This window comes from Vipera ursinii (genome assembly GCF_947247035.1).
Source record: "Vipera ursinii genome assembly, chromosome: 3".
In the NCBI taxonomy this organism is placed as follows: Eukaryota; Metazoa; Chordata; class Lepidosauria; order Squamata; family Viperidae; genus Vipera; species Vipera ursinii.
Window position 1 is genome coordinate 119,485,727 of NC_139516.1, and position 26,095 is coordinate 119,511,821.

The following is a 26,095-nucleotide window of genomic DNA, read 5'->3' on the forward strand; positions in this document are numbered from 1 at the left end:
TATTAAGTCCAAAGGTTCACATACTTTTTCCACCCTGCACTGTGAATGTTTCCATCTTATCTTCAATTAAAACATGACAACAGCTAATGTTTGTGTAGTATTATTTTAAGCAGACTGTGTTTTTCTATTGTGGTGACTTACATGACGTTTAGAGGGCATTTTATGGCCAATTCATGCAAAAAACTACATAATCCCAAAGGGTTCACATACTTTTTCTTGCAACTGTACCTTTCACTACAAATGGAGCTGAACGTTTTACTTGCCTAAAGGATCAAGTCGGGACAGGCGAGTTGCGGGTGCTGCAGTGCGGTGCAAAGCCACAGCCGGCGACGGAAGCCTCACTTTGCCACCTGGCCTGCCAGTTCAAGCTGCTCAGGCTCATGAAGCAAAAGGCCCCACTTACCGTTGCCGTTTCGCTCACTTGCTGACAGGATTTCCAGCCCCAGAGTGGACAGACAGGCAAGCCCCTCTGCTCTTGGGCTGAAAAAGGTCCATGGCAAATTCTAAGCAGGAATTTCAGGAGGAAAGATTTTCAGGAGATTGTTTGGATTTTGACATGGAGCTTTTTCAGTCAGCCCCCAGAAATGAGACAATTGTCTCCTATCTCTGGGGGGGGGGGGTCTGACTTCAAACGGCCTGCAGAGATGGATTTCATGGAGCTTTTTCAGCCAGAGATGAGAGGGAGTCCTCTCGTCTCGGGGGTTGGCTGAAATCACTCCTGCCAGAAGTGCTGCTTGGATTTCAGCATGGAGCTTTTTTAGCCAGTCCCAAGGAATACGAGAAAGTTCTCTCAGCAAGCAGCAGCAGCTTGCAATCTTCCCTCCAACTTCTCCATTGACCTTTTGGGGGAAGCTGGCAGGGTAAACTACAAATGGTGATGACGTGGTCATGGGGCTGCAATCACATGGGTGCAAAGGAGCCATAACAATTATAACTTCGGGCACTAGTATTAAGTCCCTTTGTTCAGGACCACTGTGTAACTTTCAAACAGTTGCTTTAGTTTGTGGGACTGTGTTGTACTGACTGTGGGTGGGTGGCTGCCTTCAGGAAAGTCTGGGGTGGAGTTTTACTGGCTGTTGTAGGGCCATTTGTCTTGGGACAGTAGAGCAATAAAGGACTTTATTGAAGCCTGCATTTGCCTAGGCGACCTGGGTCATAGCAGGAAGAGTCGTAAATCAAAGACTACCTGTATTTAAATTAAAAATTTCTGCTTATATCTAAATGGTTATAAAGCCAGAGCAGATTTCCTCACAAAGTGTTTGCTTCATTTCTTAAATAATGTTCATTTAGGCAGACATTTTTATAGTTCACATTTTTGGATTTGAATTAGATGAAACTATTATCCTGAATTATTTTAACTTAGTATAATAATAATCACAATAAAGCAAAAGTGTTAATTGCTTATCCATTGCTTCCTCTCAAAAGTTATGAAAATATTCTTTCAAAATATGACACAAAATTCTGTATTACTAAAACACAACTGGAGTATGGTGGAATGCATGAGAAAAAAAGCAATAAATGTCACTGCAATTCAACTATAAACTCTCTACTAAAGACTTTTTATAGGTAATCTCTTGTGTCCAAGTCGGTATTAGAAATGTATTAAAATAGAGATCAAGAGCAAATCTTTTTAAGAAGTCAAAGACATTTTTTTCTTCAATCACTGATTAAAAGCATTACATTCTTGAATTAACAGAAGGAAGATCAGTTAGCTAATTAAAAGAGATAATTATTAATAAGTGCTATTAATTCTTATTCTTTATAGGTGGTCCTTGTTTAGCAGCCACAATTTGGACCAGCGATTCAGCGAAGCAGTTACTTCTATATACCACAACTATACTTATGACCTTACTTCAATTTATGACCTGCAAAAGTTGTAAATGTAAGGATTGGTCACAAAATTACCTTTTAATCACCATGATATCTGTGAATGTTCACTAAAAGAGGCAGTTCCTAAGTAAGAACTACCTTTATTATTTTCTGCCTTTTTTATTCGTAACTCAGTGTGGCAACCATACACAATACTCCTACTTTCTATTTTCCCCATAACAACTATGTGAAGTGGGTTTGGCTAAGAGAATTTATGCCTCAAGTCATGCACCTAGTGTGGAAAAATCAGGAGTCTGTTAGCACTTTTTCCAATTAATATTTTTTTATTAAAATTTATTCATTTGTTACTTGGAAAAGATGTTATCAGACTCCTGATTATTATTTTTTTACCACCACTGACAAACCAAGTTTTTCTTGTATAATGTGAAAAAAAATGCAGGTTAATATCTAGGTCCCACATTGTTTTATAACACAGCTTGTTTCGCAATGGCTTACTGAATTAAAGCATAATAGCTTAGTTTACATAAAATGCTAAATGATACACCTTTGTTTACAACACATATGACTGAACTCATTTAGTTTGTAGCAAAATGTTATTTATTAAATTTGCTGTTACAGCACACCTGATTTGTTATAAGAGTGTAACAGGAATGTCTTTTGTTTCTAATGCATATGCAAAGATTCAAATAAAGGTCATAATGTTGGCTGACAACAGTAGTAACAGGACAAACATAAAAGTGTAACTGATAGCTATTTGTGAGTTTTATGCCACTGAACTTAAGAATTCAGTAAGTTGAGTATCACATATTTGATTTCAAAATAAGTAAAAATATCTTAAAATTGAAATCCCTAAATCAAGTTATTTTTGAATACTCGTGTTTCTTAAGAAGACTTAAGAAACTGAGCTATTTTAACAAGGTTTTGAATAAAAATCTATTAAGAGAATTACGATTGTTAATATCTATCCATCCGAAAATTGAGTCACAAAAGACTGCTTGATACTTGCTTACGTACCACTAAAGCCTTCCATACTATTTTCCTTAATCTATTGTCTTATGAATTCTTCCCAACCCATCTTGTTCAAATAATGAGAATGCATATAGGCTATGTTACAACTGTTTTCCTAATAGTATGGTTTCATTGTATCATCTCTTTTATTTTCTTTCACTGCACTTCAGGAAATGGGAAATCTGCAGCCCTTTCCCAAACACTTTGGAGATGCCGGATGGATTTTACTCTTTCTTGTGGAATTATTTCCATATTCTCCATTAAGGAATATAGGTGACTGCATCTTATGTAGGTTGTCCCTCAAACTGAAGTCTGACAAGGGATTTGAACAAAGGGAATGGTAACAAACATATACTTTGGAAAAGTAAGAACCAGGTATAAAGCTGAATTATGTTAGTTAATTTAATATTGGCTTCCCAAATTGACACTAACATGAAAACAGTAAATATTAGGTGTAAAAATAAATTTGCTATTACATATTAAGTTTTGCAAACAAATGGGCTATTTCTGTTCACAAAACTGTTCCTGAACAGCTGTTACTATAAGGCTCTTATAACAATATCCCTGCTGACTCAACTATCTGGCGTATGGAGACAACTTTTTATTTCAATACTCCCAGATTAGGAGTATTGAAAGAAAAAGTAAAGGAGTTACATTTAGCAGCCATACTTTCAGCATTTAGAAAGCCTGAAAACTGCAATGGGGAGAGCAGGGAATGTGGTCACTAAGTGAGGTGATCACGTTAACTGTCACAACTTACAACTCTAATGGCCAGGCTCTGTAATGGTCATAAATTGAGGACTACCAGTAAAACTTTTAATTTTGTCACAGCATAACACCATGCAGCACATAACAGATCTCTAGCAATGTCCTTCCTGTTGTAATAAAGGCCCTGCAAATATCTTACATGCAGAGACCACAAAGGTGGCTATATCCAGTGAGAAATTTTGATACTCACCCCTTTATTGCTTTCTAGTATAATTAAAGAAAAAAAGTAGAAAAGGACTGAATAGCCTTGTGTGAATCACTAATCAGGGCCGATGCGGTGGGAGTCATTTTTCCTATTTCATAGACCAGTGACCCACTTTCATCATATTAAGGGGGCCACACTCCCAAAATGGGTAAACCTCAAAGTTGGCTCAACTATAATAGGCTGGAGATTTTAAATGAGCAAATTGTGTACTTTAAATCTTACAAGACTCATTTTGCCCTCAATATCCCTTTAAACTTTAAAATTGGGTCATTTACCATGTCTTCTCCTAGCATACAATTTGCCTTGCTAAATGAATACTCTAAGCAAAATCTACTATAAAAGTAAGCATGGATCTAAGACCTATTCTGCATATTATCCAGAATCTCGGGTGTTACGTCCCAACAAAGACAAGTTGTGAGACTTACAGAATATTACCGTCTCATGGAAGGAGGGCTTCATTTTGAGGAATTGGGATATGACATTCTGTAAGAAATGTATTTTGGGAAATGAAATTATAACTTTTTCCATCAATGGTATGCTTCCTAATGGGGGAGCTCCTCATTTGGAACATGACTCCACTTTCAGATGAGGAACTGGTGAACCCTGGAACTCCTCTCTTGAGAACTTTGCTTCCTACACAATTTCTCTGTGAAGAGACTGCAAATAGTGATTTCCAGATGTTTGACAACTCTGAAAACTGAGGGAAAATCATTGCCTAAGCTGCAGTTCGGCACCTTTAAAGAGACACTGGGTTCACCCTTCCCACCCTTAACTACTTTAGGAAGCTGCTTATTATGGTTTTTCTAGATGTTCAGAACTTTGGAAGGGCAAGGCTTGTTATACTGGAGAATCTCCTTGCGCCCCTTCTTGGACCGAGATGCCCTATGCACAGTTGCTCATGCCCTCATCACTTCCCGTCTGGATTACTGCAATGCTCTTTACATGGGGCTGCCCTTGGAAAGCACTTGGAAGCTTCAACTGGTACAAAATAAGCAGGCATATACATAGAATGAAGGCTATTGCTAAGCACATTGATTTGTGCTTAGATTGTAAGCCGCCCTGAGTCTTCGGAGAAGGGCGGGATATAAATGGGATTAAAAAAAATAAAAATAAAAATTTTAATTTAATTTAATTTATTGAGGTTTTTATACCGCCCTTCTCCCAAGGGGACTCAGGGCGGTTCACAGGGCATAAATATAAATAACAATACAAACATTAAAAAACAATTAAATCAATGCCCAAGTTAAAACCAATAATAAAACAAGCCTATATAAAAAACCCATGTACCCCCATCAGGCCAGACCCGCTAGTTCAAATAAATGGGTCTTCAACCCGCGACGGAAGGATCGGAGGTCTGGTGCGGCCGCTCGGGTGCTTATGGGAGCATTGGATTCCGGTTGCTCTCCGAGTGCGTTTTAAGGTGCTGGTAATAACCTTTTAAAGCCCTACATGGCTTAGGCCCGGGGTATTTGCGAGACCACCTGCTGCCATTGTCAACCTCCCATCGCCCCGTTCGCTCCCACACAATCGGCCTCCTCAATGCCGGCTGGCGGCTCCCAGGGGGAGAGCCTTCTCTGTGGTTGCACTTACCCTTTGGAACGAACTACCTCTGGAGCTGCGGACGGCCCCTGACCTTTGGTCCTTCCGCCGTGACCTGAAGACTTGGTTGTTTCAACAAGCGGGTCTGGACTGACTATGTATGTTAATTAGGTTTTACTGGGTTTTAAATTGTCATGTTATCATTGTATTTACTAGTTTAATTCTTTTTAAATTTTCATTCTATGTTTGTCCTTTTTTAATTCTTATTGTTGTGAGCCGCCCTGAGTCCTTAGGGAGAAGGGCGGCATATAAATTTAAGTAAATAAATAAATAAATAAATTTTATGTAGGTTTAAGGATTAAAAAAGAAAAAAAAACTTTTGGAAAACAGCAAAAGGGACGTTGATTCTGAGAATTTTGGTTCTGAGGCTAAAGGGACTTGATAGAACATTTCCTGTGGGTGTTTTAACCCTTTATAAAAAGTATCTGAAGATTTTAAAATTAAAACGGTCCTGGTTCCGGTGGGACATGTATATTTGCCTTCATTTTTACATTAATTGTAAGAAATCCTCTTGTGGGAAAACTTTGCTGATTGGAAGATAAACAGTTGGTAAGAGACCATGAAGGTAGACCAGTGGGAATCAGAGAGAGCTAAGAATTACATGAATTCAATGGGGCAATACTGTCTGACGACAGAAGAAATTAAGTCTGTTTGGGAACAATGTACTCAGAAATTACTTACAAGATTGTCTGATACTGTAACAGAGGATATAGAAAAACAACAGATTTTATTTCAATAAAAGAGAGTGAAGCTTATTTGAATGTGGATTTGTATGTTTTAAAAATGCCAGATAAATGGAAAAAGACGCTGTGAATCTGAGAATGGATTTTAAAATACTAGAATATAAGATTGGTGGAAAAAGATGACACAATGGATTTACAAACAAAACTGCTGATATCTTAATTAAATGGAATATAATTAAAGGGGACATATCAATAATAAAACAGAGGAGTGGATATTTTGGATTTACAGAGGGATGTGTTAAACTAATGAAGCTGCTTTGGAGAGGAGACAAAAACAGAAAGATAAAAAAAATCACTGGGGGACACTATTTGATGGGATTAAAAAAGCAAAAAAAATAAGCAAAGAATTTGATTCAATCAATCTTGGTTAATATGTTATATCTTCTCATAACTATTGAATTTCATTTTGACCGGGACTGAATGATGTTCGGTTTTAAAAAATCTGTTTATAAATGGAAAAATATTTCTTTTGCTTTATCTCTTAAATAAAGTGATAAATTGGATTACAAAATGGATTAATTTGATTAGGGTTAAAATATATACATCTCTCAAGTCCTTTTGGTGCTGGGACCTGGGAGCTCTTAGTAGACTTCTGCTGATTAGGACTGAATGATGAGTTTTTATGTCATTATTGACAACGAATGAGACATACTTTTTATTGAAATACTGGAGAAGGTGTTAAGTTGCTGCAGGGAAGAGGGAGTTACATTTTATATATCTGCTCTCACTGTTACTCTCCAGGACAAAGAGAAGAAATCTTTTTCTAACTAATAAATATTTTCAGCCCTTGCCCAAGAGGATGTAGTAATTCTATTTTCTGATGAGAACACTGTTTTAATGGTAAAAACTTGATGCTCCAATCCCTCAGTGTCTCCCAATTTATCAAGAAGAATGAAGAGTATCCTAGACTATGAGAAGCCATGCTGAATTTCATATGGGTAGGCACATATTCCATTTACAATGACAAGATAAAATCTCCTGCCTGCAGTTCATGATATTCGTTGGTCAGCAAACTCTCAAGAGCAATGATTCTGAATTTAATCTTTCATCTTCAACTTTTGACCAGTCAAAGTTGAATTATGTGGGATAAAAAATCTATATACTAATTTTGACTGGAGCACTCGAAGTGATACCTAACGGACTTTCTCGATATCTAGAAATATTGAATTTATCAGACTTGAACACCCTAGTTTTGGTCTCTCTTCAAAGTGACTACTCTGCTTGGAATTGCCTATATTTTTAGATGCCACCTTTATAATTCTTAAGCACTTGGTTAGGAGTTAAATTATTAACTTTCCATCACATTAACCCACACTTAATAATAACAAATAATTTACTGAATATTAAAGGAAGAAAAAGGGGTAAACCTTAAATAACATAGATAAAAAGAGAACTGTTTAAAATTCTTTTTGCTGGAAAGAAATAGAAAAGAAACCATTGCCCAAATCATTATTTTAAGGGAGGAAATCTGAACAGTTCTTGCAAAATTAATGACAACGGATAAGAGTTAGTTTTCTAATCTGTTCAATTAAAATTCATCTGAAATTTAATTGTTTTAGAATTGTTGAACATGTTATAATACTAAAAAGAGACCACTGGAAGTAGTTTAAAGATTTAAAGCTTGCTGAAGAAAAGCCAACATAGGTTTGGTAAATTAAATCTATCAAATTAAAGGTTTTCTAATTATTTGGAGAATTGCGATTTGATCTTTCCTATAGGTTTATGACAAGCAAAGTCAATGTGAAAACTGGCAAGTAGTGGCAAGTCAAGGTCACATGAGATGCTTGCTTAATGACCTATGCATTAAGCAAGAATCTCATGTGATCTTTACTTGTGATCCTCACTTAATGATGGCAATTGGAACTGCCAGAACTGCCATCACTAAGTGATGCAGTCATATGGTTTTTGCCTTACAACCATGCTGCTTAACGACAGAATTTCTGGTCCCAATCAGCATCATTAAGCAAGGACTGTCTGTGCTGGTTAGAAAAATAAAATTAGAACAGAATTCACTGAAAGCATTTTCATGTAAGGAATTATGACAAAAATCATCCATCTGTCAGTATAATACCTGATTTTTTTCCATGTTCCAAGATAATTCATTTATTTAATAAATTTTTAATTTCATTTTTCAGTTACAAAACCTCCCAAAATATGGAATATTGCTTATCATTAAAAAGCACGCCTGCAGAAATACCACTTAACAAATACAATAGTTTAAGAAAACCAATTGGAATAAACCCTATCATTAGGTGAAATCAATCAGACCAAAAATAAAAGCTAATCGAGGCTAAAAGCCAACCCTCCATCGCCCTCCTAATCCATCTCCTGAAACAGCTATTTTCATTTTCTTTAGGTCACAGTTTTCTAGAACGACTAGCCACCCATCAGCAAGAATGGCAGTGCCTCTACCAATGCATGAAAGTAAGCAGCTGGGGGCAGCCTTAATGAGTGAACAACAGACCATCTTCCTACCTCAGACAGCTGATTAAACTACTGCCAACCAAAGAAATAGGAATCAGCTCTTTCTAAAGTCATCCAGTGATAAAAGAATGATCAATTTAGTACAAATAAAATGACATTTCTCTTTGCATAGCACACAATGCACTACCATTCGATAGCATAATATGTAGTAATGACGACAAGTTGTGTCCTTTAAGACAGAGGTCCCCAACCTTTTAGGCACCAGGGATTGGTCCGTGGAGAGAGGTTTTTCCACGGACCAGAAAGTGCATGGTTTTGTGTGCTGCCTGCATCCCACGGATGGGGCTTTGCTTGTTTGTGTGGACCGGTTGCTGGCATGCCATGGCCTGGTACTGGTCCACGGCCCAGGGGTTGAGGACCCCTGCTTTAAGAGGATTAAACAATTTTATAGGGAACAAAACTATCAATTGCTAGCCAGATAAAACAGCTATCAACTATCAGTAATGGAAGCAATAAGTCTTGCAATACCCACTTTTGGATTGGGTTTACTCTTGCTTTGGAGTTTCACATTCATGTTAGTTGGCTACTATGAGAAAACATGCTAATCAAATAGTTATTTTGATTCTATTCAGCACAATTTGTGTGTGTGTGTGTGTGTGTGTGTGTGTGTGTGTGTGTGTGTAAGAAAGAGCATCTGCCTATTTACCTCTAGCAGCTGATCTATCATTTGTTTTCAAATACCCTAATTTGAGGTACTAGCTTGATGGGATAGCTATGATTGGGACAGCATTCAAATAGTGCAAAATGGATAAGTAAGTAAAGCCCAAATTTATTACCAAATATAACCGTTCTCACTCCTTGTTCCAAGTATCTTTGGTCTATATCTTTTAACTAGTGGAGAATACTTTTCAAAACTATTCCATCTTATGACTGATTAGAGGTTTATGACATTCTACAGCTACATAAAAATAAATAAGTCATTAGAGATTGAGTTCTATTGACATATAATTCAACTAAAAATTCCTCTGAATCAATGTCACCTTGAGAACGCTATCTAGAGATCATGAAGAGAGCCCCTACAGTCAGATTCACCAAAATACCATCGTCTCATAAATAAACTAAATATGTATTTGCACAATTCTATAAACTGACATCCTTTCTTGAAAAGATTCCCATAATAGTTATTGTATCAGAAATGAAACCCAAATGGATCAATGCAGTAAAAAAAAATCCAATAAAGCAAAACATTAGTATTTTGCTTTTGATTAAACAATCCAAAATGTTGGATGCAACTGAATGCCAACATTAAAACCAAGAAAAACTGTAAAAACAGTAAGGGAAAACTAGAAAACTTTGTGAAAGACAGTGGGAACAAAAGAAACTAATAGCACACATATTTATTGAAGAAAAGGTACATTTCTTAACCCACCTGCTATCAGGTCATCAAGAGTGTCGGTAAGCGTCTGTGCTGGCGAGGCAACCATTAATCCATCTGGTTCTTGAACTAACAGTCCCTGAACATGTCCAGCAATTGGTTGCTGCTGTCCTATAGTTTGCTGATTACCTAATACTTTCTGAAGTTCAAAAGAATCTGTCCCATTACAACCTATGTTACTTGAAAAATTACACTGTGGTGTTGCAAGAGGCTGAAGAGGGGCAAACTCAGTTTGCTCAGGAGATGAAGGAGAGTGTTGTTGCTCATCTTTACGCAGGACACTGTCAACCTGTGACAACTCTGAAAGGTTATCCCCAGGAAGGCCCTCATTTGCTTCCAGTTCTGGGAGGACACCTGTATGTGGACACTGCTGCTGCTGAGAAAGTGGAGCCTCTGTCTGACCTTTGGTCTCCAAATATTCTTTGGTAAATTGCTGCTGTGTTTTCATCTGCAACTGCCTTTCCACCTTCTGCAGCTCCTTCAGTATTTTCTTTTTCTTTTGTACTTGTTCTTCTCTGTTCTTTTTGAGCTCTTCAATTTTATCTTTATTCAAAGGTTCACCTTGAATTAACTCCAATGATTTAAGTTGTGCTTTTTCAATTGCACTAATTCTCTGTCCAAGTTCATTGAGTTTGCCTTCAGTTTCTTCTACTATACATTCCAAAGGCTGGTATGGGTGAAAAGGTGATAGTAGTTCCTGATCTGCTACCTGAAGGGAAGTTGACTTCTGCTTGGATGTACCTAAGCACACGAAAAACGTTTGAAAAAATGCCATGCTGCAGTGCACCCATATCTCCCACAAACCTTTCCCACCCAAATCTAACCATTTTAAGATAAAGTAGATAAAAGCCGTTACTCAGAAACAGAAAAGACATTAAAACATTGAATGGGAGCTTAAATATGGACCTGATTTAATTTTAACACTCAAAGGAAGATTCTGTCTGAAATGTAGGTTACCAGGAAATAATTTACTACACTTGGAAACTCAAACTGAACTCGCAAAACAGTTGCAACACTCAGATATTCACTCCCACCCACCTTTTTTAAAGAGATGTGCTAAACAAATGCAAGAACAATATACTATTTTTGAAAAGTTATGCAGATTTATAAATGCAATACAACCTAATCCAGGGCTCTTCAAACTTGGCCCTTTTATGACTTGTGGATTCCAGAATTCCTCAGCCAGAGTGCCTGGGCTGAGGAATTCTGGGAGTTGAAGTCCACTAGTCATAAAAGGGCCAAGTTTGAAGACCTCTGACCTAATCTAACAACAAATTACTGCCATTTCAACCTGGATGCAAATACAAGCCATTCTGGGACAGGAGCTTTATTGTGCAAAAGTCCAAATTCAAAAATATTTTTCACAAGTGAATACATTTGGTGTTAATATCCAAAATTTTAAAAAATATATTCATAATTGATCAAATATTTTGTAGGGTAAACAAAGAATTTTAGGAGGACCTTTATACATGTCCAAGAAATTATATTATTATATACAAGGTATTCCAAGACAAACATATGTATTTCATTTGATTTCACTGCTCCAAGGTTATATAAAATTGTATCAATGTCTAGCTACTGAATTCCATGTTTCAAAAAAAAACACAACACAATTCATATTAAAAAATAATACTAATTATACAATGCTAATAGAAACTTTGCCCATAGCCATGTTCTTACATGAGTTTTCCTTTAAGTGTAAATATCATAAACTAAACAATCTTAAAACCCTTATTATATTCAATTAAGACTATTAGGTACTTCTGAGGTTCTTCCTGTTTTTATGTGCTATTTTGTGGGGGAAATTATCTAGTTGTCTTTTATATGAATCTATTCTTTTTTTAATGTAATATTCTTGATTTAAAAAGTCTATTTCCTGATTTGCTGTACCACAATTAGACTGAACAACTGTGTTCTCAAACTATGGAATCTCACTAAATCAGGCTATTTTTATACATGTCGATTATCACTTTTAACTCTTAACTCTTTCTTCCGGCTAAGATCTTGGCAATGTAAAAAGATAAACTGAAATAGATGTTTGCCTAGAATGTAAATTATAGCTGAAGTTTCTGATATTAAAACTGTACTATATATCTTTATGTGCATTTGTTTACAGATTCAAAAGAAGAAAATAGTGACCAGAGCAATCAAAATAGTTTGGATATCCCACCACTCAAGTTCTTTTTAACAAACCCTCTTGCAGTAGTAAGGTGGTGCAGTGGCTCAGTGGTTAAGAGGCAGAGCTTGTCAGCTGTAAAGCCAACAGCCTAGGTTTGAGACCCGAGCATCATGCGACGCGGTGAGTTCCTGTCCTCACCCCAGCTCTTGCCAGCTTAGCAGTTCAAAAGCATGCAAATATGAATAAATAGGGATTACCTTCGGTGGGAAGGTAACAGCACTCTGTGACATCATGCTGGCCACATGTACATAGACATATCTTCGGAGAGCGCTGGCTCAATGGCCTTGAAATGGAGATGAGTACCACCCACTATAGTCAGCAACGACTAGTGGAGTAAACTCCATAGAGAGACCCCTTTACCTTTTTTTTACCTTGCAGTAGTAACAGATTCTAAACATATGCAAAACCATATACTCTGGTTTCTCTTCAGATTGTATAAATCTTTCACCTTTTAACATATCCTGTAGTTAGCTAAAACCCTTTTTATTCTTGCTTTTGGAATTTCTCTCTCTCTTCAGTTGCAGAAATCTTCTAGCTCAGAAATCTGAGCATTCTTAAGTCACCTTGCACATACTGCATGTTTTGGGATTTCCCCACAAACCTTCGATATTTTCAAGTTCCAGGACTGTGAAGATTATTTCAAAACTTTTTATCTTTTTTTCTTGTAAATGCCTCAAGGCTGGTTTCAGATTGTAGTCTTGAAGAAATATGCAGCCGATATACAGTTTAAGCTTTTTACCCACTGACTGTGGGACATTAACTTCTAGCCACCCTTAGCAATATTTCCCAAGCCACTGGTTGTTTCACATCCTCAAACCAAAATAGAGACATCCCCTTGTTTAAGTTATCATCCTTTTTTCTCTCCAAATGTATTGTGTATGCTTATAGCCGAGCAGTTCAATTTTGTTTCATACACTTTATCTGAAAATACTTCAGGAATATCATTGCTTTCTTTTGAAAACATTGGATTATTACTTTTATCACGAGGATAGAGCAAATGTATCCTGAAAATTCTCCCATACACATAAGAGTTGTATAAGAAAAGCCGCTTTGTGGACAGCAACTCCAATATCAACTAACCTTTCAAACACTTTGTTTATAACTGTCTATAGTTCTCTTTTGAAGATCTGAACAATTTTCAGGCAGCTCTAGCAGAGTTTTCTTTCAAATTGCGGTTTTGACTTTGATAATTCCGTATCACTTCTATGTCTTAACAAGGGGGAATTTATCTTCATTTCACACTTGCTTAGAGGAGATTTTGGTTCAGAGAATTTCTTCCTCTAATGGGTGAATTATCTTGTGGGATCTTATTAATAACTTTACAGCAGTTTAAAAGAAGTAGCACTGAATCAACTAAAAGGCTGCCAAAACTTCTGCAAAGTTCGTATTTACTGCTCCTTTACTCTGAATCTGCAAACAACTGCACATAAACCATAAGCATATATTCAAATTTGCAAAATAATCATTTTCTATCATGTAAATATTGTGCCATTTCTGTTCACTTAAGGATCAACCAAAAATACAATTTAACCAGGGCTGCCAAAACTCTTTTAATTCAACTGGATATTTCAAGTCAAAATTATGAACACAAAGTACACATTTTTCACAATCAGTATAATCTTTAGAAAAATCTATTGAAGCAAAACTAACTACTCAAGGGGAATCAAGATCTCTTCTTTGAGTCTACCTGCTAAAAAGGGAAAATCTTTACAATGACTAATGTCACTCACATCTCACCTTTTAAAAAGCTAATTTACAACAACAAAATCTAATAATGCTACCTAGAGAAACAATTCAGTTCCAACCACTTCAAGTTTAATCCTTTGTTTATGAAACTTGAAAATGGGTAAATATTTTTTCCCCTAAAATAGCAGTGGTTCACATGCATTAAATTTTCTTCCCCATGCAGCTTGTGTCTTCTTTCAGAATGCTGAAAAAGTGTCAGTGAGAAGAGTAAGGCGATGAGACTTCTTCTTTCCCTCCCACAACCTGACTTCCAAGAGACTAATTTCCTACTAATGAAATCAGATTGTGTACAGCTTGATTCCTCTCCTTTCCAGAGAACCTCTTGCAGAGGTTTCCTGATGCTCCATATAAAATACTGGGAAACTTAATACAGAAATAGTGGAACTTTAGTAATAATTTATTTAGTAATGCCTTCTCATTCACCAAGGAACTATTTTTTAAAAAAATCTCCAGCAAAGTTTCACAATACAGCATAATGAACTAATCCAAACAAAAAGGAAGGTACTTTTGCTAAAGTTGATTTCACACCTGAAATTATATATACTTCTAAAGAAATACCTCAAAACTCTATTCTTTCAATAATCCAGAAAAGTAATCAATACAGCTGATTATTGAATAAGCATCTAATTCTTCAATACAGATAAGGAGTACATGAGAAATTAACAAACAGAAAGAAGGTTTGCACAACTTGCAGAAAATTCAAATATAGTACTGTAGCAAAACTACAATCAACACCTGGCAGAAATCTAAAATAAAAGGTTACTATAGAAATCTTGCCAGCTATTTGTTGCAGACATTCTTGAATTACTAATCCAGTTATCTGGAATAGCCCAATGACGGTCAACCTTTTCAAAAACCAACCTTTAAAAATGTATTATTTTGTTCCACTGAAAACTTATGGTAAGGGATATTTCCATGTTTTTTGTATATATCTTTCTCTCATCATCATTTCATCTTCTATCCCATTACATTATTATTTATGATTAACATTTTATTTCTTTCAAATTTCTAATAAAATTAAAAAACCCAGGATAAAATTTTGGTTGGAACTGTGGAACATATACAATGTTCTATTATCCGTGGATGTCTTTCTGTTAGAGGTATATTAAATATTTCTATTACATAACTGATCATCATTTTTGAATATACCATAGTTGGCACCAGAAAAATTAATTAAATGTTAAGGGTCCTAGTTATCAATTCCTCTCATGCTTTAATCACTTAACAAAAAATGATTTTGAGTCTATCAACGTATTTTATTAGTTCCTGTTTCCAACAATGGTTATGTTTAAGATTGCATTATAATTAGACATTTTTGTTTTAAGATTCTGCTATCCTGTATTCTAATTCAGAGAGCAAAAACATATAGTCAAACTCCCCATTAGTAGTCTAAGCAAATTATTTCTTGTATTACAAATCTTATTAAGCATTATATCTTTATATTATGAGAATAGAATTAGCACTAATTAAAAAACTGCAAATTTTTTACAATTCATTGCAAAAATTGCATTTTGACTTCTTACTAGGCAACCAGTTAGCAAATACCATATCAGGCTGGTTTTCTGACGAGTTCTGATGGGGAATGCAAATGATTCATCAGACATATGTCTATGCAGTCGACCCATTCATATGGCACTAAATATCACAAAGGTAGCTTCTTCTATGACCTCCACTGCTTTCTCAGTTGTTGTTCAGCAGAATTGGTAATGACTTACAAAGCCCTACATGGCATGGGTCCGGATTACCTACGGCAACACCTGCGGCCAGCGTCAACCTCCCTCCGTCCAGTGCGCTCCCACAGAGAGGGCCTCCTCATGGTGCCTCCGATCAAAGAATGTCGATTGGTGGCCCCTAGGGGGAGGGCGTTCTCTGTGGCTGCGCCAGACCTGTGGAACCGCTTGCCGGTCGAGCTCCAGATGGCCCCCGACCTTCGCTCCTTCCGGCGGAATCTAAAAACTTATTTATTTGAGCAATCCGGCCTGGTTTGATGGGTTAAGGGCTGGGTTTTTAACATGGTTTTAATTACTGTTTATATCAGGCATAATATTTGTTTTTTAACTTTTGTACTTCGTTTTTAATATTTATTGCCCTGTACACCACCCTGAGTCCTTTGGGAGAAGGGTGGTATAAAAATTCAATAAATAAATAAATAAACTCTTCAGAATGGTCAAAAGCTTATGCTCTGCTCTGCATCTTGATCTCAGGATACTCAGCAACTGATATGACATAATTTAGAGGCATTTTAAAGTTTTTAAGAAGAGACTGGACAACCGTATGTCTGAAACCGTATAGGGCAGGGGTAGGCAACCTCGGCTCTTTTATGACTCATGGACTTCAACTCCCAGAATTCCTGAATCAGCTAACTCAGGAATTCTGGGAGTTGAAGTCCATGAGTCATAAAAAAGTCGAGGTTGCCTACCCCTGGTATAGGGTTTCCTGCCTTGAGCAAGGGGCCGGACTAGAAGATCTCCAAGGTCCCTTCTGTTATTGCTATTTTCTTGATGATATGGGCACTATTTTAAAGCAGTGCATACTAAGTTTTCAGTGAGCCATTCTAATTGCATGGAATCACTTTCAGTTTAGTAGGTTTGAGAACAAGGACCATAGACTCTCTTGATCTCTATCCATTTGGATTAATCAAAGTTAGCACAAGGGAATTCTCTGAGTAGATACAGAGAACAATGAATACATCTTTGTGCAACGCAGATACAAGTCTAGCTTTATCCAAGATTAGCCATACTCAATTAGGCAGGGCCACCTGCTGTGAACTTAATACACACACAAATAAGCTTTCTCAATGCTTGCAAGTGAAGATCTATGTTTTTAATAATAATAATAATAATATAAAGTTGGAAGGGACCTTGGAGGTCATCTAGTCCAACCCCCTGCTGAGGCAGGAAACCCTATACCATTTCAGGTAAATGGCTGTCCAGTCTCTTCTTAAAAGCCTCCAGTGTTGGAGCATTCACCACCTCTGGAGGCAGGTTGTTCCACTGGTTAATTGTTCCAACTGTCAGGAAGTTTCTCCTTAGTTCTAGATTGCTTCTCTCCTTGACTAGTTTCCATCCGTTGCTTCTTGTCCTGCTTTCAGGTGCTTTGGAGAATAGCTTGACTCCCTCTTCTTTGTGGTAGCCCCTGAGATATTGGAACACTGCTATCATGTCACCCCTCACCCTTCTCTTCATTAAACTACACATACCCAAATCCAGCAACCGTTCCCTATATGTTTTAGCCTCCAGCCCCCTAATCATCTTGGTTGCTCTTCTCTGTACCCTTTATTTATAGAAGTATCTAATACAATTTCAATAGGCTACTAATGTTAAGTAAGAATGAAATGTTCTCTCTTCAAAACAATAATTTTAACAATTTTAAGCTAAGAACAAAGCACTCAAAACTGGGTATTTAATTTCATGTCTTTTCCAATGTTCTAATATCTGCAACTGGGTTTTGTTTTTTAAACTTCTCCAAGCACTGAAAGTTTAGAAAATAAACTTAATAAAATGATACACAAAGATTTCATCTGTGCAACAATTGACTGCACACTGTAACTAACTGAGGAAATGGAAATGCATGGAGGATGATTAATCATATTCCAGAGATTAGAAACCATTATGGGCATAAGAAAAAAACTAGCAGTAATATGTCATCTTTGAATGTTCTGAGACAGGCTGTTCTTTTCAGGCAGATTTCAAAATAAATGAGCATTGCTCCAGTGCATTGTCCATACAGCTGCTATGCTGTTGAGTTTTCAGACAACCAAATGCAAAAATTATATTGTTTTGCCTGCTGTTTGAACTTTTAGCAGTCTTCCAAATATAAAATTGTGCACTGCCAGATGCATTAGGCAAAAGAATCAAGACAACAGGCAAAGAAGTGGGTTTATTTGCCACTGCTATCCTTGCTTCTTTTCAGGAACACAGATTTGTGGCTGTTCGTGTAAGCAGATGTTGAAAATCTGTGTTTAACTACGATTTATTTATCAAATTCCAATGGCTGTCCATCTCTTAATTGATTCTGGGTGGTATATAGCCAAAAATAGTGGAACAACAAATCCTATTAAAAGCAGACAAATTAAAATGCTAAAAAAATCCATAAAACATGCATTCCATTGCTAGCTAAAGAAATTTTGAATGTTTTTTTAAAATAATTCCCTTGGGCAATTTTTTAGTGGATTGCCTGGTTGCTAGCCTTTACCTTACTAATGAGATGAGGGGGGATATAAAATATATTGACACTGTTATTAACTACAGAAATATAAGAATGTATCTGCTTAAAACCAAATATTTAAAATCAAATTTGAAAGCCTATTATCTCCCCCAAAGAATATATTTATGGGTCATTTACCCATAATAAATCAAACAAAACCCTCTACCCTGTGGAAATCTAAGCCACGTAGAAGTGGATGTTCTTTTTTATTCCTTTTTCCTGTTATTTTTATATTTGTTTGTATATTTTTTGAAGTGTTAAGTGTTTTTTTTAATACTCTCAATGAAAATGGAAACCTTGGCTTAAATTTTATTATCAAACATTAATGCCAGCCAATATACTTATTACATACAGGGTAGGGCCAAGTGGGAAGAATTTTGCTTAAATAAAACATAAATGACCTTCAGATATAGGGACTGCTATCAACTGTAAGAGTATTAATTTCTTTAATCAAACTTTCCCAGCTTGTTGCTCTTCAGATATACTGAATTACAAATGTCATTATCTTTAAAATGGAAAGTATACCAGACTCTGGAAGTCAAACTCAGCCACTTATTTCCTGAATTAGAGACCTTATGCAGCACTTAAGATCTGAAAGGGGGGGGGAGTTGTGCAGCATGTGGTAATATAAATATAACACTTGCCTGGACCTCCTTAAACCAAATGCATGTTTGCCCATAGATGCTTTAAGATGCAGCAGGTAAGTGCTCATGTGACTTTACATGTCATTGCAGTGCTTTATATAGTACTATGTATCAATGCTGCAGGTAATCAATAGTGAATGAACAGTCCTCATTTGTCCAAATTATTAACACAATCTGCTAGAATGATTTTTTTTTAAAAATTCAGCAGCATAGTGATTGAAATAGAAGTCAAGCAGGAAGCTCATTTAATCTTCTTAAACCACTGCTCTTTCAATATTAATCGCTCCTGTAGGCCCAAACTAATCTGCAGATTGGCAACAACATCAGATGGTGTGTGAGTTATAAATTTACATACAGAATAGGGTATGCACTGGTTGCATTATTTCCATTTTAGGAAAGATCATATTTCTTCACTAATTTTCATTAGATTTCTAGAACTCACGTAAAAAAGTAGTATTTAGGATTATGAGTAGTACCTACTCATGTTTCTAAAGCTAAATATTCTTGTTATTAATTTATTACAACTGCCCACTCAGAGTCCATGTGATTGTTATTAATGCAAATACTCAAGTAATTAAGTAATGTCCCCCCTCCCAATTTGTATTCGTATTACAATAGGAAAAAGCATATAAAACTGATTTAATAAATAACTGAAATATGCTGGGTTTGCATAATCCAAATATATTTTTTCTTTGAAAAAATGATTGCAGAATTCAAGCATAGAATACACAGGGGTATGGCTATTTTGGCCAAATATTTAAGAAAAACATTATATGAATTTAAATTATAAAGAGAATTTTTCCATATTTTATTAACAGCTTTTACTTAAAATGCTTAAAATATACTTCCAGATTATTCAACCCTATCTATTCACTATTTGTCCTGTACTCTTAAACCCATATTTGCACATTGCATCACATTTTGTTTATTCATGTTAAACATTCTAGTTTAATTTACTGTTGTAGAAAGTGATTTTATGTATCATACCAGATCGCAGATTTCACTTCACTTTTTTATTAATACACTTCATTTGATGTATACTGGATTATTTTGATCATTATAGAGGGTAGAACAAATTCTTTAAACAAACCCGTAAATCCTCTAAAATCTAAATCTATTCAGTGAAATATAGATTAATTTACCAATGTCCCTAGCTAGTATAAAGTATGGATCCTGCCGTTATGTTTTCAATACATTCTATTATTAATGGTTAAGATATAGTGTAGATTCAAACAGACGTACATTCAACCCTTAAATGCCCAAATCAGAATGCTAACATGCCATAAATTGTAAGAAAGATAATTTACTAACCTTTTGGGAGAGTCAAAAGTGGAGGGGGATTTTCTTGAGGAGCTCTGTCGGGTTCCTGGGGAGGTACAACCATGGCAAGTGCATGCATTGGTACACGTGGAACCTGTAAAATCAACTCAAGAGAAAACCAAGATGTCAATGTTAAATTGTAATCTATACATTATTCCAACATGTTTAGAACAATCTTAATCTGCCTTAAAGTTCTGTGTTTACTTGTATTATTCATGTAACTCTTTAGCTGTTAGACTAAAATCATTCCATCACTTCACTTCTGTCATAAAAGTTGTTCCATTTATGTTTGTATAAGCTATCTCTATATTTTTTCTCATTCATTATTTCTTATAACACAATGCCTAACATACTGTGAGAGAAATAGGGTTTTTAAAAGGAAATTGTGAAGTAGCATTAAAATGCTTTGTATGTTTCTATCAACTGGGGAGGGAGAGTACAAACAATCATTGTTATATAAAATGATAACTTAAATAAAATGAAGATGGCCATCACAATCCTAAATACAAAGTGAAGATTAAGTCAATATATTTTAGATTAAGTCAATATATTTTATTCCTGTTTGATTGCCAAAGCATGGATATGTCCAAATCTTTTATTTTAATATAAGTATATATATATAAAAATTTTGGGGAAAGGAGCATTGAGTATTTGAAAGTTCATTATAGTGAAACTGGATTCTATATATTCATAAAAAGTCTTATGGGTGCATAAAATAGCATATAGATTTTGTCTGTTCAATCCTGTTCAAAACTGAACTGTGCTAAATTGGGATTTATGATTTAATACATATATAATGTATTTTTTTGTATTCCATTTGCATTTTTATATTTACATACCTATTCTACTTTTGCTTCTGTGTTGGCCTATAGTTAAAATACAGATTTTAAAGAAAATATGCAGATGCATATACAGTACCCTGGCTCAAATTCTTTCCAGTCAATAGATATAAGAAATTGCAGGAAATATCCAGGAATTAACCGAGTTCAATTTATTTAATTGATTTTTTTTACTTAAATGTATACTTTTATTAATCTCAATCTGTAAAGGGGAAAAGCTGTTTTCAACTGACAAAGTTAAAAACTGACCTGAGACTGATCCTGAGATGGTGGTGTAAGTTGTGTCATGTCTGTAGTTGGAACCGACAGAACATTATTTGGGTAATCCAATAAGTAGGAAACAACATTTGTGTGACCACCCTTGGCAGCTTCAATGAGCATAGTTGAGCCATCCTAAGATATAAATTTGAGAAGAAAATATAAAATAAGTAGTATTGAAGACTGTAGCATCAGGTTCTCAATATATTATCAAATCAGTGGTATAATTAAAATATTTTAGGATTCTTTACCTAGACAATTAATAATCTTTAATAAATTTAATAATAAACTGAGTTACTTGGAATACCTTAAGACGATGAGTGGGATCGGCACCATGAGCTAGTAGTAGCTCAACAACAGCAAGATGGCCGCCAGCGCATGCCAATGATACCACTGTATGATCGTTATTAGCTGTAGCCCGATTAACATTGGCACCTATGACAGAAGATACAATTAAATGAAAGTTCTAATTAATAATTAGTGCATGTAATCTCTAATTAGCATTCAGATTCAAAACTATTTTGTTTACAGGAAATCATTACTGAAGGAAGGAAGGAAGGAAGGAAGGAAGGAAGGAAGGAAGGAAGGAAGGAAGGAAGGAAGGAATTGATTTTGAAATAACATTTTAGTGGGAAAATTTTTGTTAGTTTTACATATGTCTTCTTTTTTGAATTTTTTTTTAAAATAAATCACTTTCTGATTTTGGCACCTTAGTTGACCTAATTCAGTAAATTCCTCTGACTCTGAAGTGTTTTCAGAGCTGTTTAGGAGAGAGCAAAGTTGTTGTATAATTACCAGATTAGAAATGGCTTCTTTCTAGGTTTAATCTAGGTGGGCATTTTGGAACAATTATTTCCAATTACAAAACTGTTAGATTTTCTCACTTATGGAAACTCCTGTAATAATATGCATTCAGCTAATCTATTGCCTTAGGGAAGTACTTTCTTTCAATTGCATACTACATTTATATACAGTGATTGTAAGACTATGTGTTACTGATTTGTTAAGAGAAATACTAAGGAAGCGCAGTTTAATATAATCAAATAACATTCACGAAATAGCAAATTAAACTTATTTCAAATAAACACCAAAATGAGACAGTAACCTCATCTTTAAATATAATAAATAAAAATTTACAAACTTTAAATATGTTAAGCAATCCCTCAGTTCATATTGCTACTAACCTTTACTAATAAGAAATTGTACAGTGCATAGATGACCAGCTCTTGCAGCCTTCATTAATGGTGTCCTTCCACCTTCAGATTCATGTTCCTGTTTTTTTTTTAAAAAAAATGAAAAAGTATAACCAGACTAACAAACATTATTGCATCCCACTATGTGCTTAAAATATTTACTGTTTTAATCACTTAATTCTGCCATAGAAAGTCTCATTCTAAACAAAAGACTTAATTCAACACAATGGTGTATGTAAACATTGGTTCATGACAGAACTTCTTTTCTAGGGAAAATTCCTAATTTTTCATTTTTCAACAGACAAAAGGAAACTGTCTACTCTATCCAGGAGACATCTTTTAAATAGGACAATAATCTTAAAGCTAGGTTTGTGGAGAAGCAAATTTTAGAAGAAGGAAGAAAAGCTACAATTGGACAAATAATCCTTATTTATCTATTTTATGCCTCGAACCCAGTAAGACCAATAATAATCTGAGTCTTCTTGAAGTACATGTTGCATTCAGATTTCCTCAGCTGTCATCTCAATGTTTCATTTTGTTTCAAGTGTTTTCAAAGAAACTGACCTAGCAAAAACTTATTTCCAAGTATTTGGAAACAGAAGAAAAGATAGCATCAAGAAGCAAAAGGGAAGCCTTCCAATCCCTATATATCTATATATATCTATATCTATCTATCTATCTATCTATCTATCTATCTATCTATCTATCTATCTATCTATATGTGTGTGTGTGTGTGTGTGTGTGTGTGTGTGTGTATTCTTGTCCTGAGCCACTTGATGGTATCAAGTACAGAGAACACTGCTATCTTGATTGAATCTTAACTATTGTTGAATCTACACCGACAAACAAAGTAACATCAAGGGAAAGTGGATTTATCTATACATGGATAAGAGGTGGAACAAGACAGCACTTTAGTCAATAAAAGATGTGCTGTTCATCTTTTTATGCAAAGCATGAGAAAATGAAAAAAACACCCTATAAATAGCACATGACTAAAGCAATACTATTCTGAAAATTGATGCAATGATTACAAAATGATAAAATATTTGGTGGAATATTGTGGGATAAATTAAGCCACCGCAAAATATAGGTTGCTAATCTATGGTTATATTACATTTGCTCTTCTAGATAACAATGTAATTTACACCGCATCTATTCTGCAAAAAAATGTGAGCAACAGCAAGGAATTAAACTAACTGAAAATATTTTAAAGACATGTTAAAATCTTACTAAATCTGCACCAGCTTGAAGTAGAACATCTGCAACATCAGTATGTCCATTTTCACAGGCATAAGTCAAAGCTGTGTCTCCTGTTGCAGTTGTAGCATGGACATTAGCACCTGATGAAAATCAATAAACTGCTATGAGAATGTATTTAGGAACTATAAATAAAAAAATGCTTGGCAATATGTTTTCATCTAGAATGTACTAAAATGATTCAGATACACATAAGAAGTTCCACTTGGAAAAAAAAACCCCATTTGTCAGATTATAAAAACATTTTTAGGCTATCACTAATAGCAGACTGCATATTAAACATTACTAGTGAATGTTCTTGTATTATATATGTATGATTTCTCAATCCCACTAAGTATTATTGTAGAATAAAAATTACCAGAAAAACTTTGGAAACATTAAGCAGATACGAAAACAGAAATACTTTCCAGTGGTGATCTTTATAAATGCTATGATCTAATAAAAATATTTGTTGTTATACTGGAAAACTGTCAAGACCAAAGGAAAAGTTATTCAATATTAGTTTATCTAAGCACCCTTGTAACATTTTGTTCCAATTCATCCATTGTGTATTGCTTTTCTTGGAAAAGTATTCTTCACAAGTATTACTTGGATGAAAAGCTTTTATGGTGCTGTACCAGTTTACCTGGTTGAAAACAACTTGATTATACATAGAGGTAATCCTTGATTTACAATCACAATTTGGACTGGAATTTATTTCAAGTCATTGCAGTCATACAATTGAGTCATCAGTGACCATACACAATTTTACAACAATTTTTACCATGATCGTAAGTTGGGCTGTGAGATTGTAAGTCTAATCATGTGGTCGTAAGTGTGAATCCAGTTTAACCAATGGCATTTTTTTGCCAGAAACTGGCAAGAGTTGCAAATTGTGATCACATGACTGCAGGATGCTACAATGGATTATAAATACTAGCCAGATGCCAAGTGCCCAAATTGTGACCACAGGATCATGGGAATGGGGTGACACTCTTAAGTTCTAATTTAAGGCCATAACTGACTTTTTTGTAGGCCATCGGTAAAGCATTGTTAAGTGAGTGTCCCTTTTGAATTCAAAGAGTCCTTTCCACAGAGCAGATCTTTTATTTGGCATTTTTAAAGGGTAAGATTAAAGAAAAATAAAAACCTTAAGATGAAAATGTCCACAATCACTTAAATTTTCACCACTCCCCATCAATAGATCCTAATCCAATTCTTCAGTAGTTTTACTGTGCAATCCTGAAGTAATTTCAAGCCAAAAAAATTTATATACTGTTGTTGCTGCCACCAGTTGATTTAATCAAGCCCAAATTCTTACTTCCATAATAGGACAGCTACTATTTAATTTTACTGTTTTATCTGATTTGTGTGCTGCCCATCTCATGCCCTGTTATGGATATATGCCAGTAATAGTGCTAACCATAAAACTGAACCAGGCCTTAAAGTCATTGTTCCTTAAGACTTTGAATTGTACCTACAAACATACCTGCTGCTAGTAAGTATTTCACCAGCTCTAAGTGGCCCTCTTGTGCTGCTTCCATCAAAGGTGTAGAACAACCAAGTTCTATGTCAGCTCCTGCCTTAATGAGAAAATCAGCTACTTCTGAAAATCCTCCACAGCATGCCAAAGTTAGAGCTGTTTCCTGTGTCTCTTCTGTCTGTGCATTTATATTAGCACCTATGAAACAACAATAATTATATAATTATTAAAAATAATTAATAAAAACACTTGCATTCCATTTCTTTATTTCTTTAGCAGGGGCTATAAGTATTAATTAGGCTGTGTAGTTTGTCTATGTGTATAATGTTTTAAACAAGGAGGTATACCAGAGAAGTTTTTAATCTTAAAGCAGGAGTCAGAGATATACTGCCAGAGACTGCTACCTCCTCCTGCTCCATTTTTCAGGTAGAAGGAGGGAAAGGGGCATGCAGAGATTATGAAGGGGGAACCTGGGTGGAGGTGGGTTGCTGACTTTTGCTTGGTTCCAACCCCTCAATCGACTTGTGCAATAAGAGTGACCACTGATGCAATTTCCCCTTCCTTCTCCACCTCAGAGCTCACACTCGTTAATCATAGCTAAAGGTCACTTTATAGGGAAATGGGAAACACAATTTTAATTTTAAAAAAACAAACAGATAAAGGACTTGTTGCCCTGTCGATGTTGAGGTGACTGCCCTTCATTTTTTAGGACCACAGTGGGCAAGGTGAATATATTTCTCTTTGGGACTACAACACAGATAACTTCAAATGGCAGGCCACATCCAGCCCACAAGCATCTCTCTATTTTAAATTGTTATCATCAACCTAGGTGCCAATTGCCTTACCATCCTTAAAAACTCAGTTACCAAAGCAAAGAACCCTCTAGAGACTCTTCTCTTTTGCTAACCCATAATTCCTTCAAACAGAACAGTGCATGCAGCACTGATCAGACATCCATTCAGTGTAAGGAAGGCACGAA

General features: G+C 35.4%; 1 protein-coding gene across 7 annotated transcripts in view; it reads right to left on the reverse strand.

The window, feature by feature from the left end:
* LOC310637781 (ankyrin repeat and KH domain-containing protein 1-like) overlaps nucleotides 1–26,095 on the reverse strand; it is a 112,884-nt gene that overhangs the window by 46,747 nt on the left and 40,042 nt on the right. For 4 of the 7 annotated variants that reach the window (XM_083358324.1, XM_083358323.1, XM_083358320.1 and 1 more), the window contains exons 9-15: nucleotides 25,123–25,314; nucleotides 23,628–23,737; nucleotides 22,389–22,476; nucleotides 21,512–21,639; nucleotides 21,196–21,339; nucleotides 20,099–20,213; nucleotides 10,007–10,753 (exon numbers count right to left, since the gene is read on the reverse strand). In XM_083358324.1, the coding sequence (XP_083214450.1) occupies nucleotides 10,007–10,753; nucleotides 20,099–20,213; nucleotides 21,196–21,339; nucleotides 21,512–21,639; nucleotides 22,389–22,476; nucleotides 23,628–23,737; nucleotides 25,123–25,314 (1,524 nt within the window). The remainder of the gene's footprint in view (nucleotides 1–10,006; nucleotides 10,754–20,098; nucleotides 20,214–21,195; nucleotides 21,340–21,511; nucleotides 21,640–22,388; nucleotides 22,477–23,627; nucleotides 23,738–25,122; nucleotides 25,315–26,095) is intronic. The other 3 variants (XM_083358326.1, XM_083358325.1, XM_083358321.1) reach the window with 1 other exon arrangement.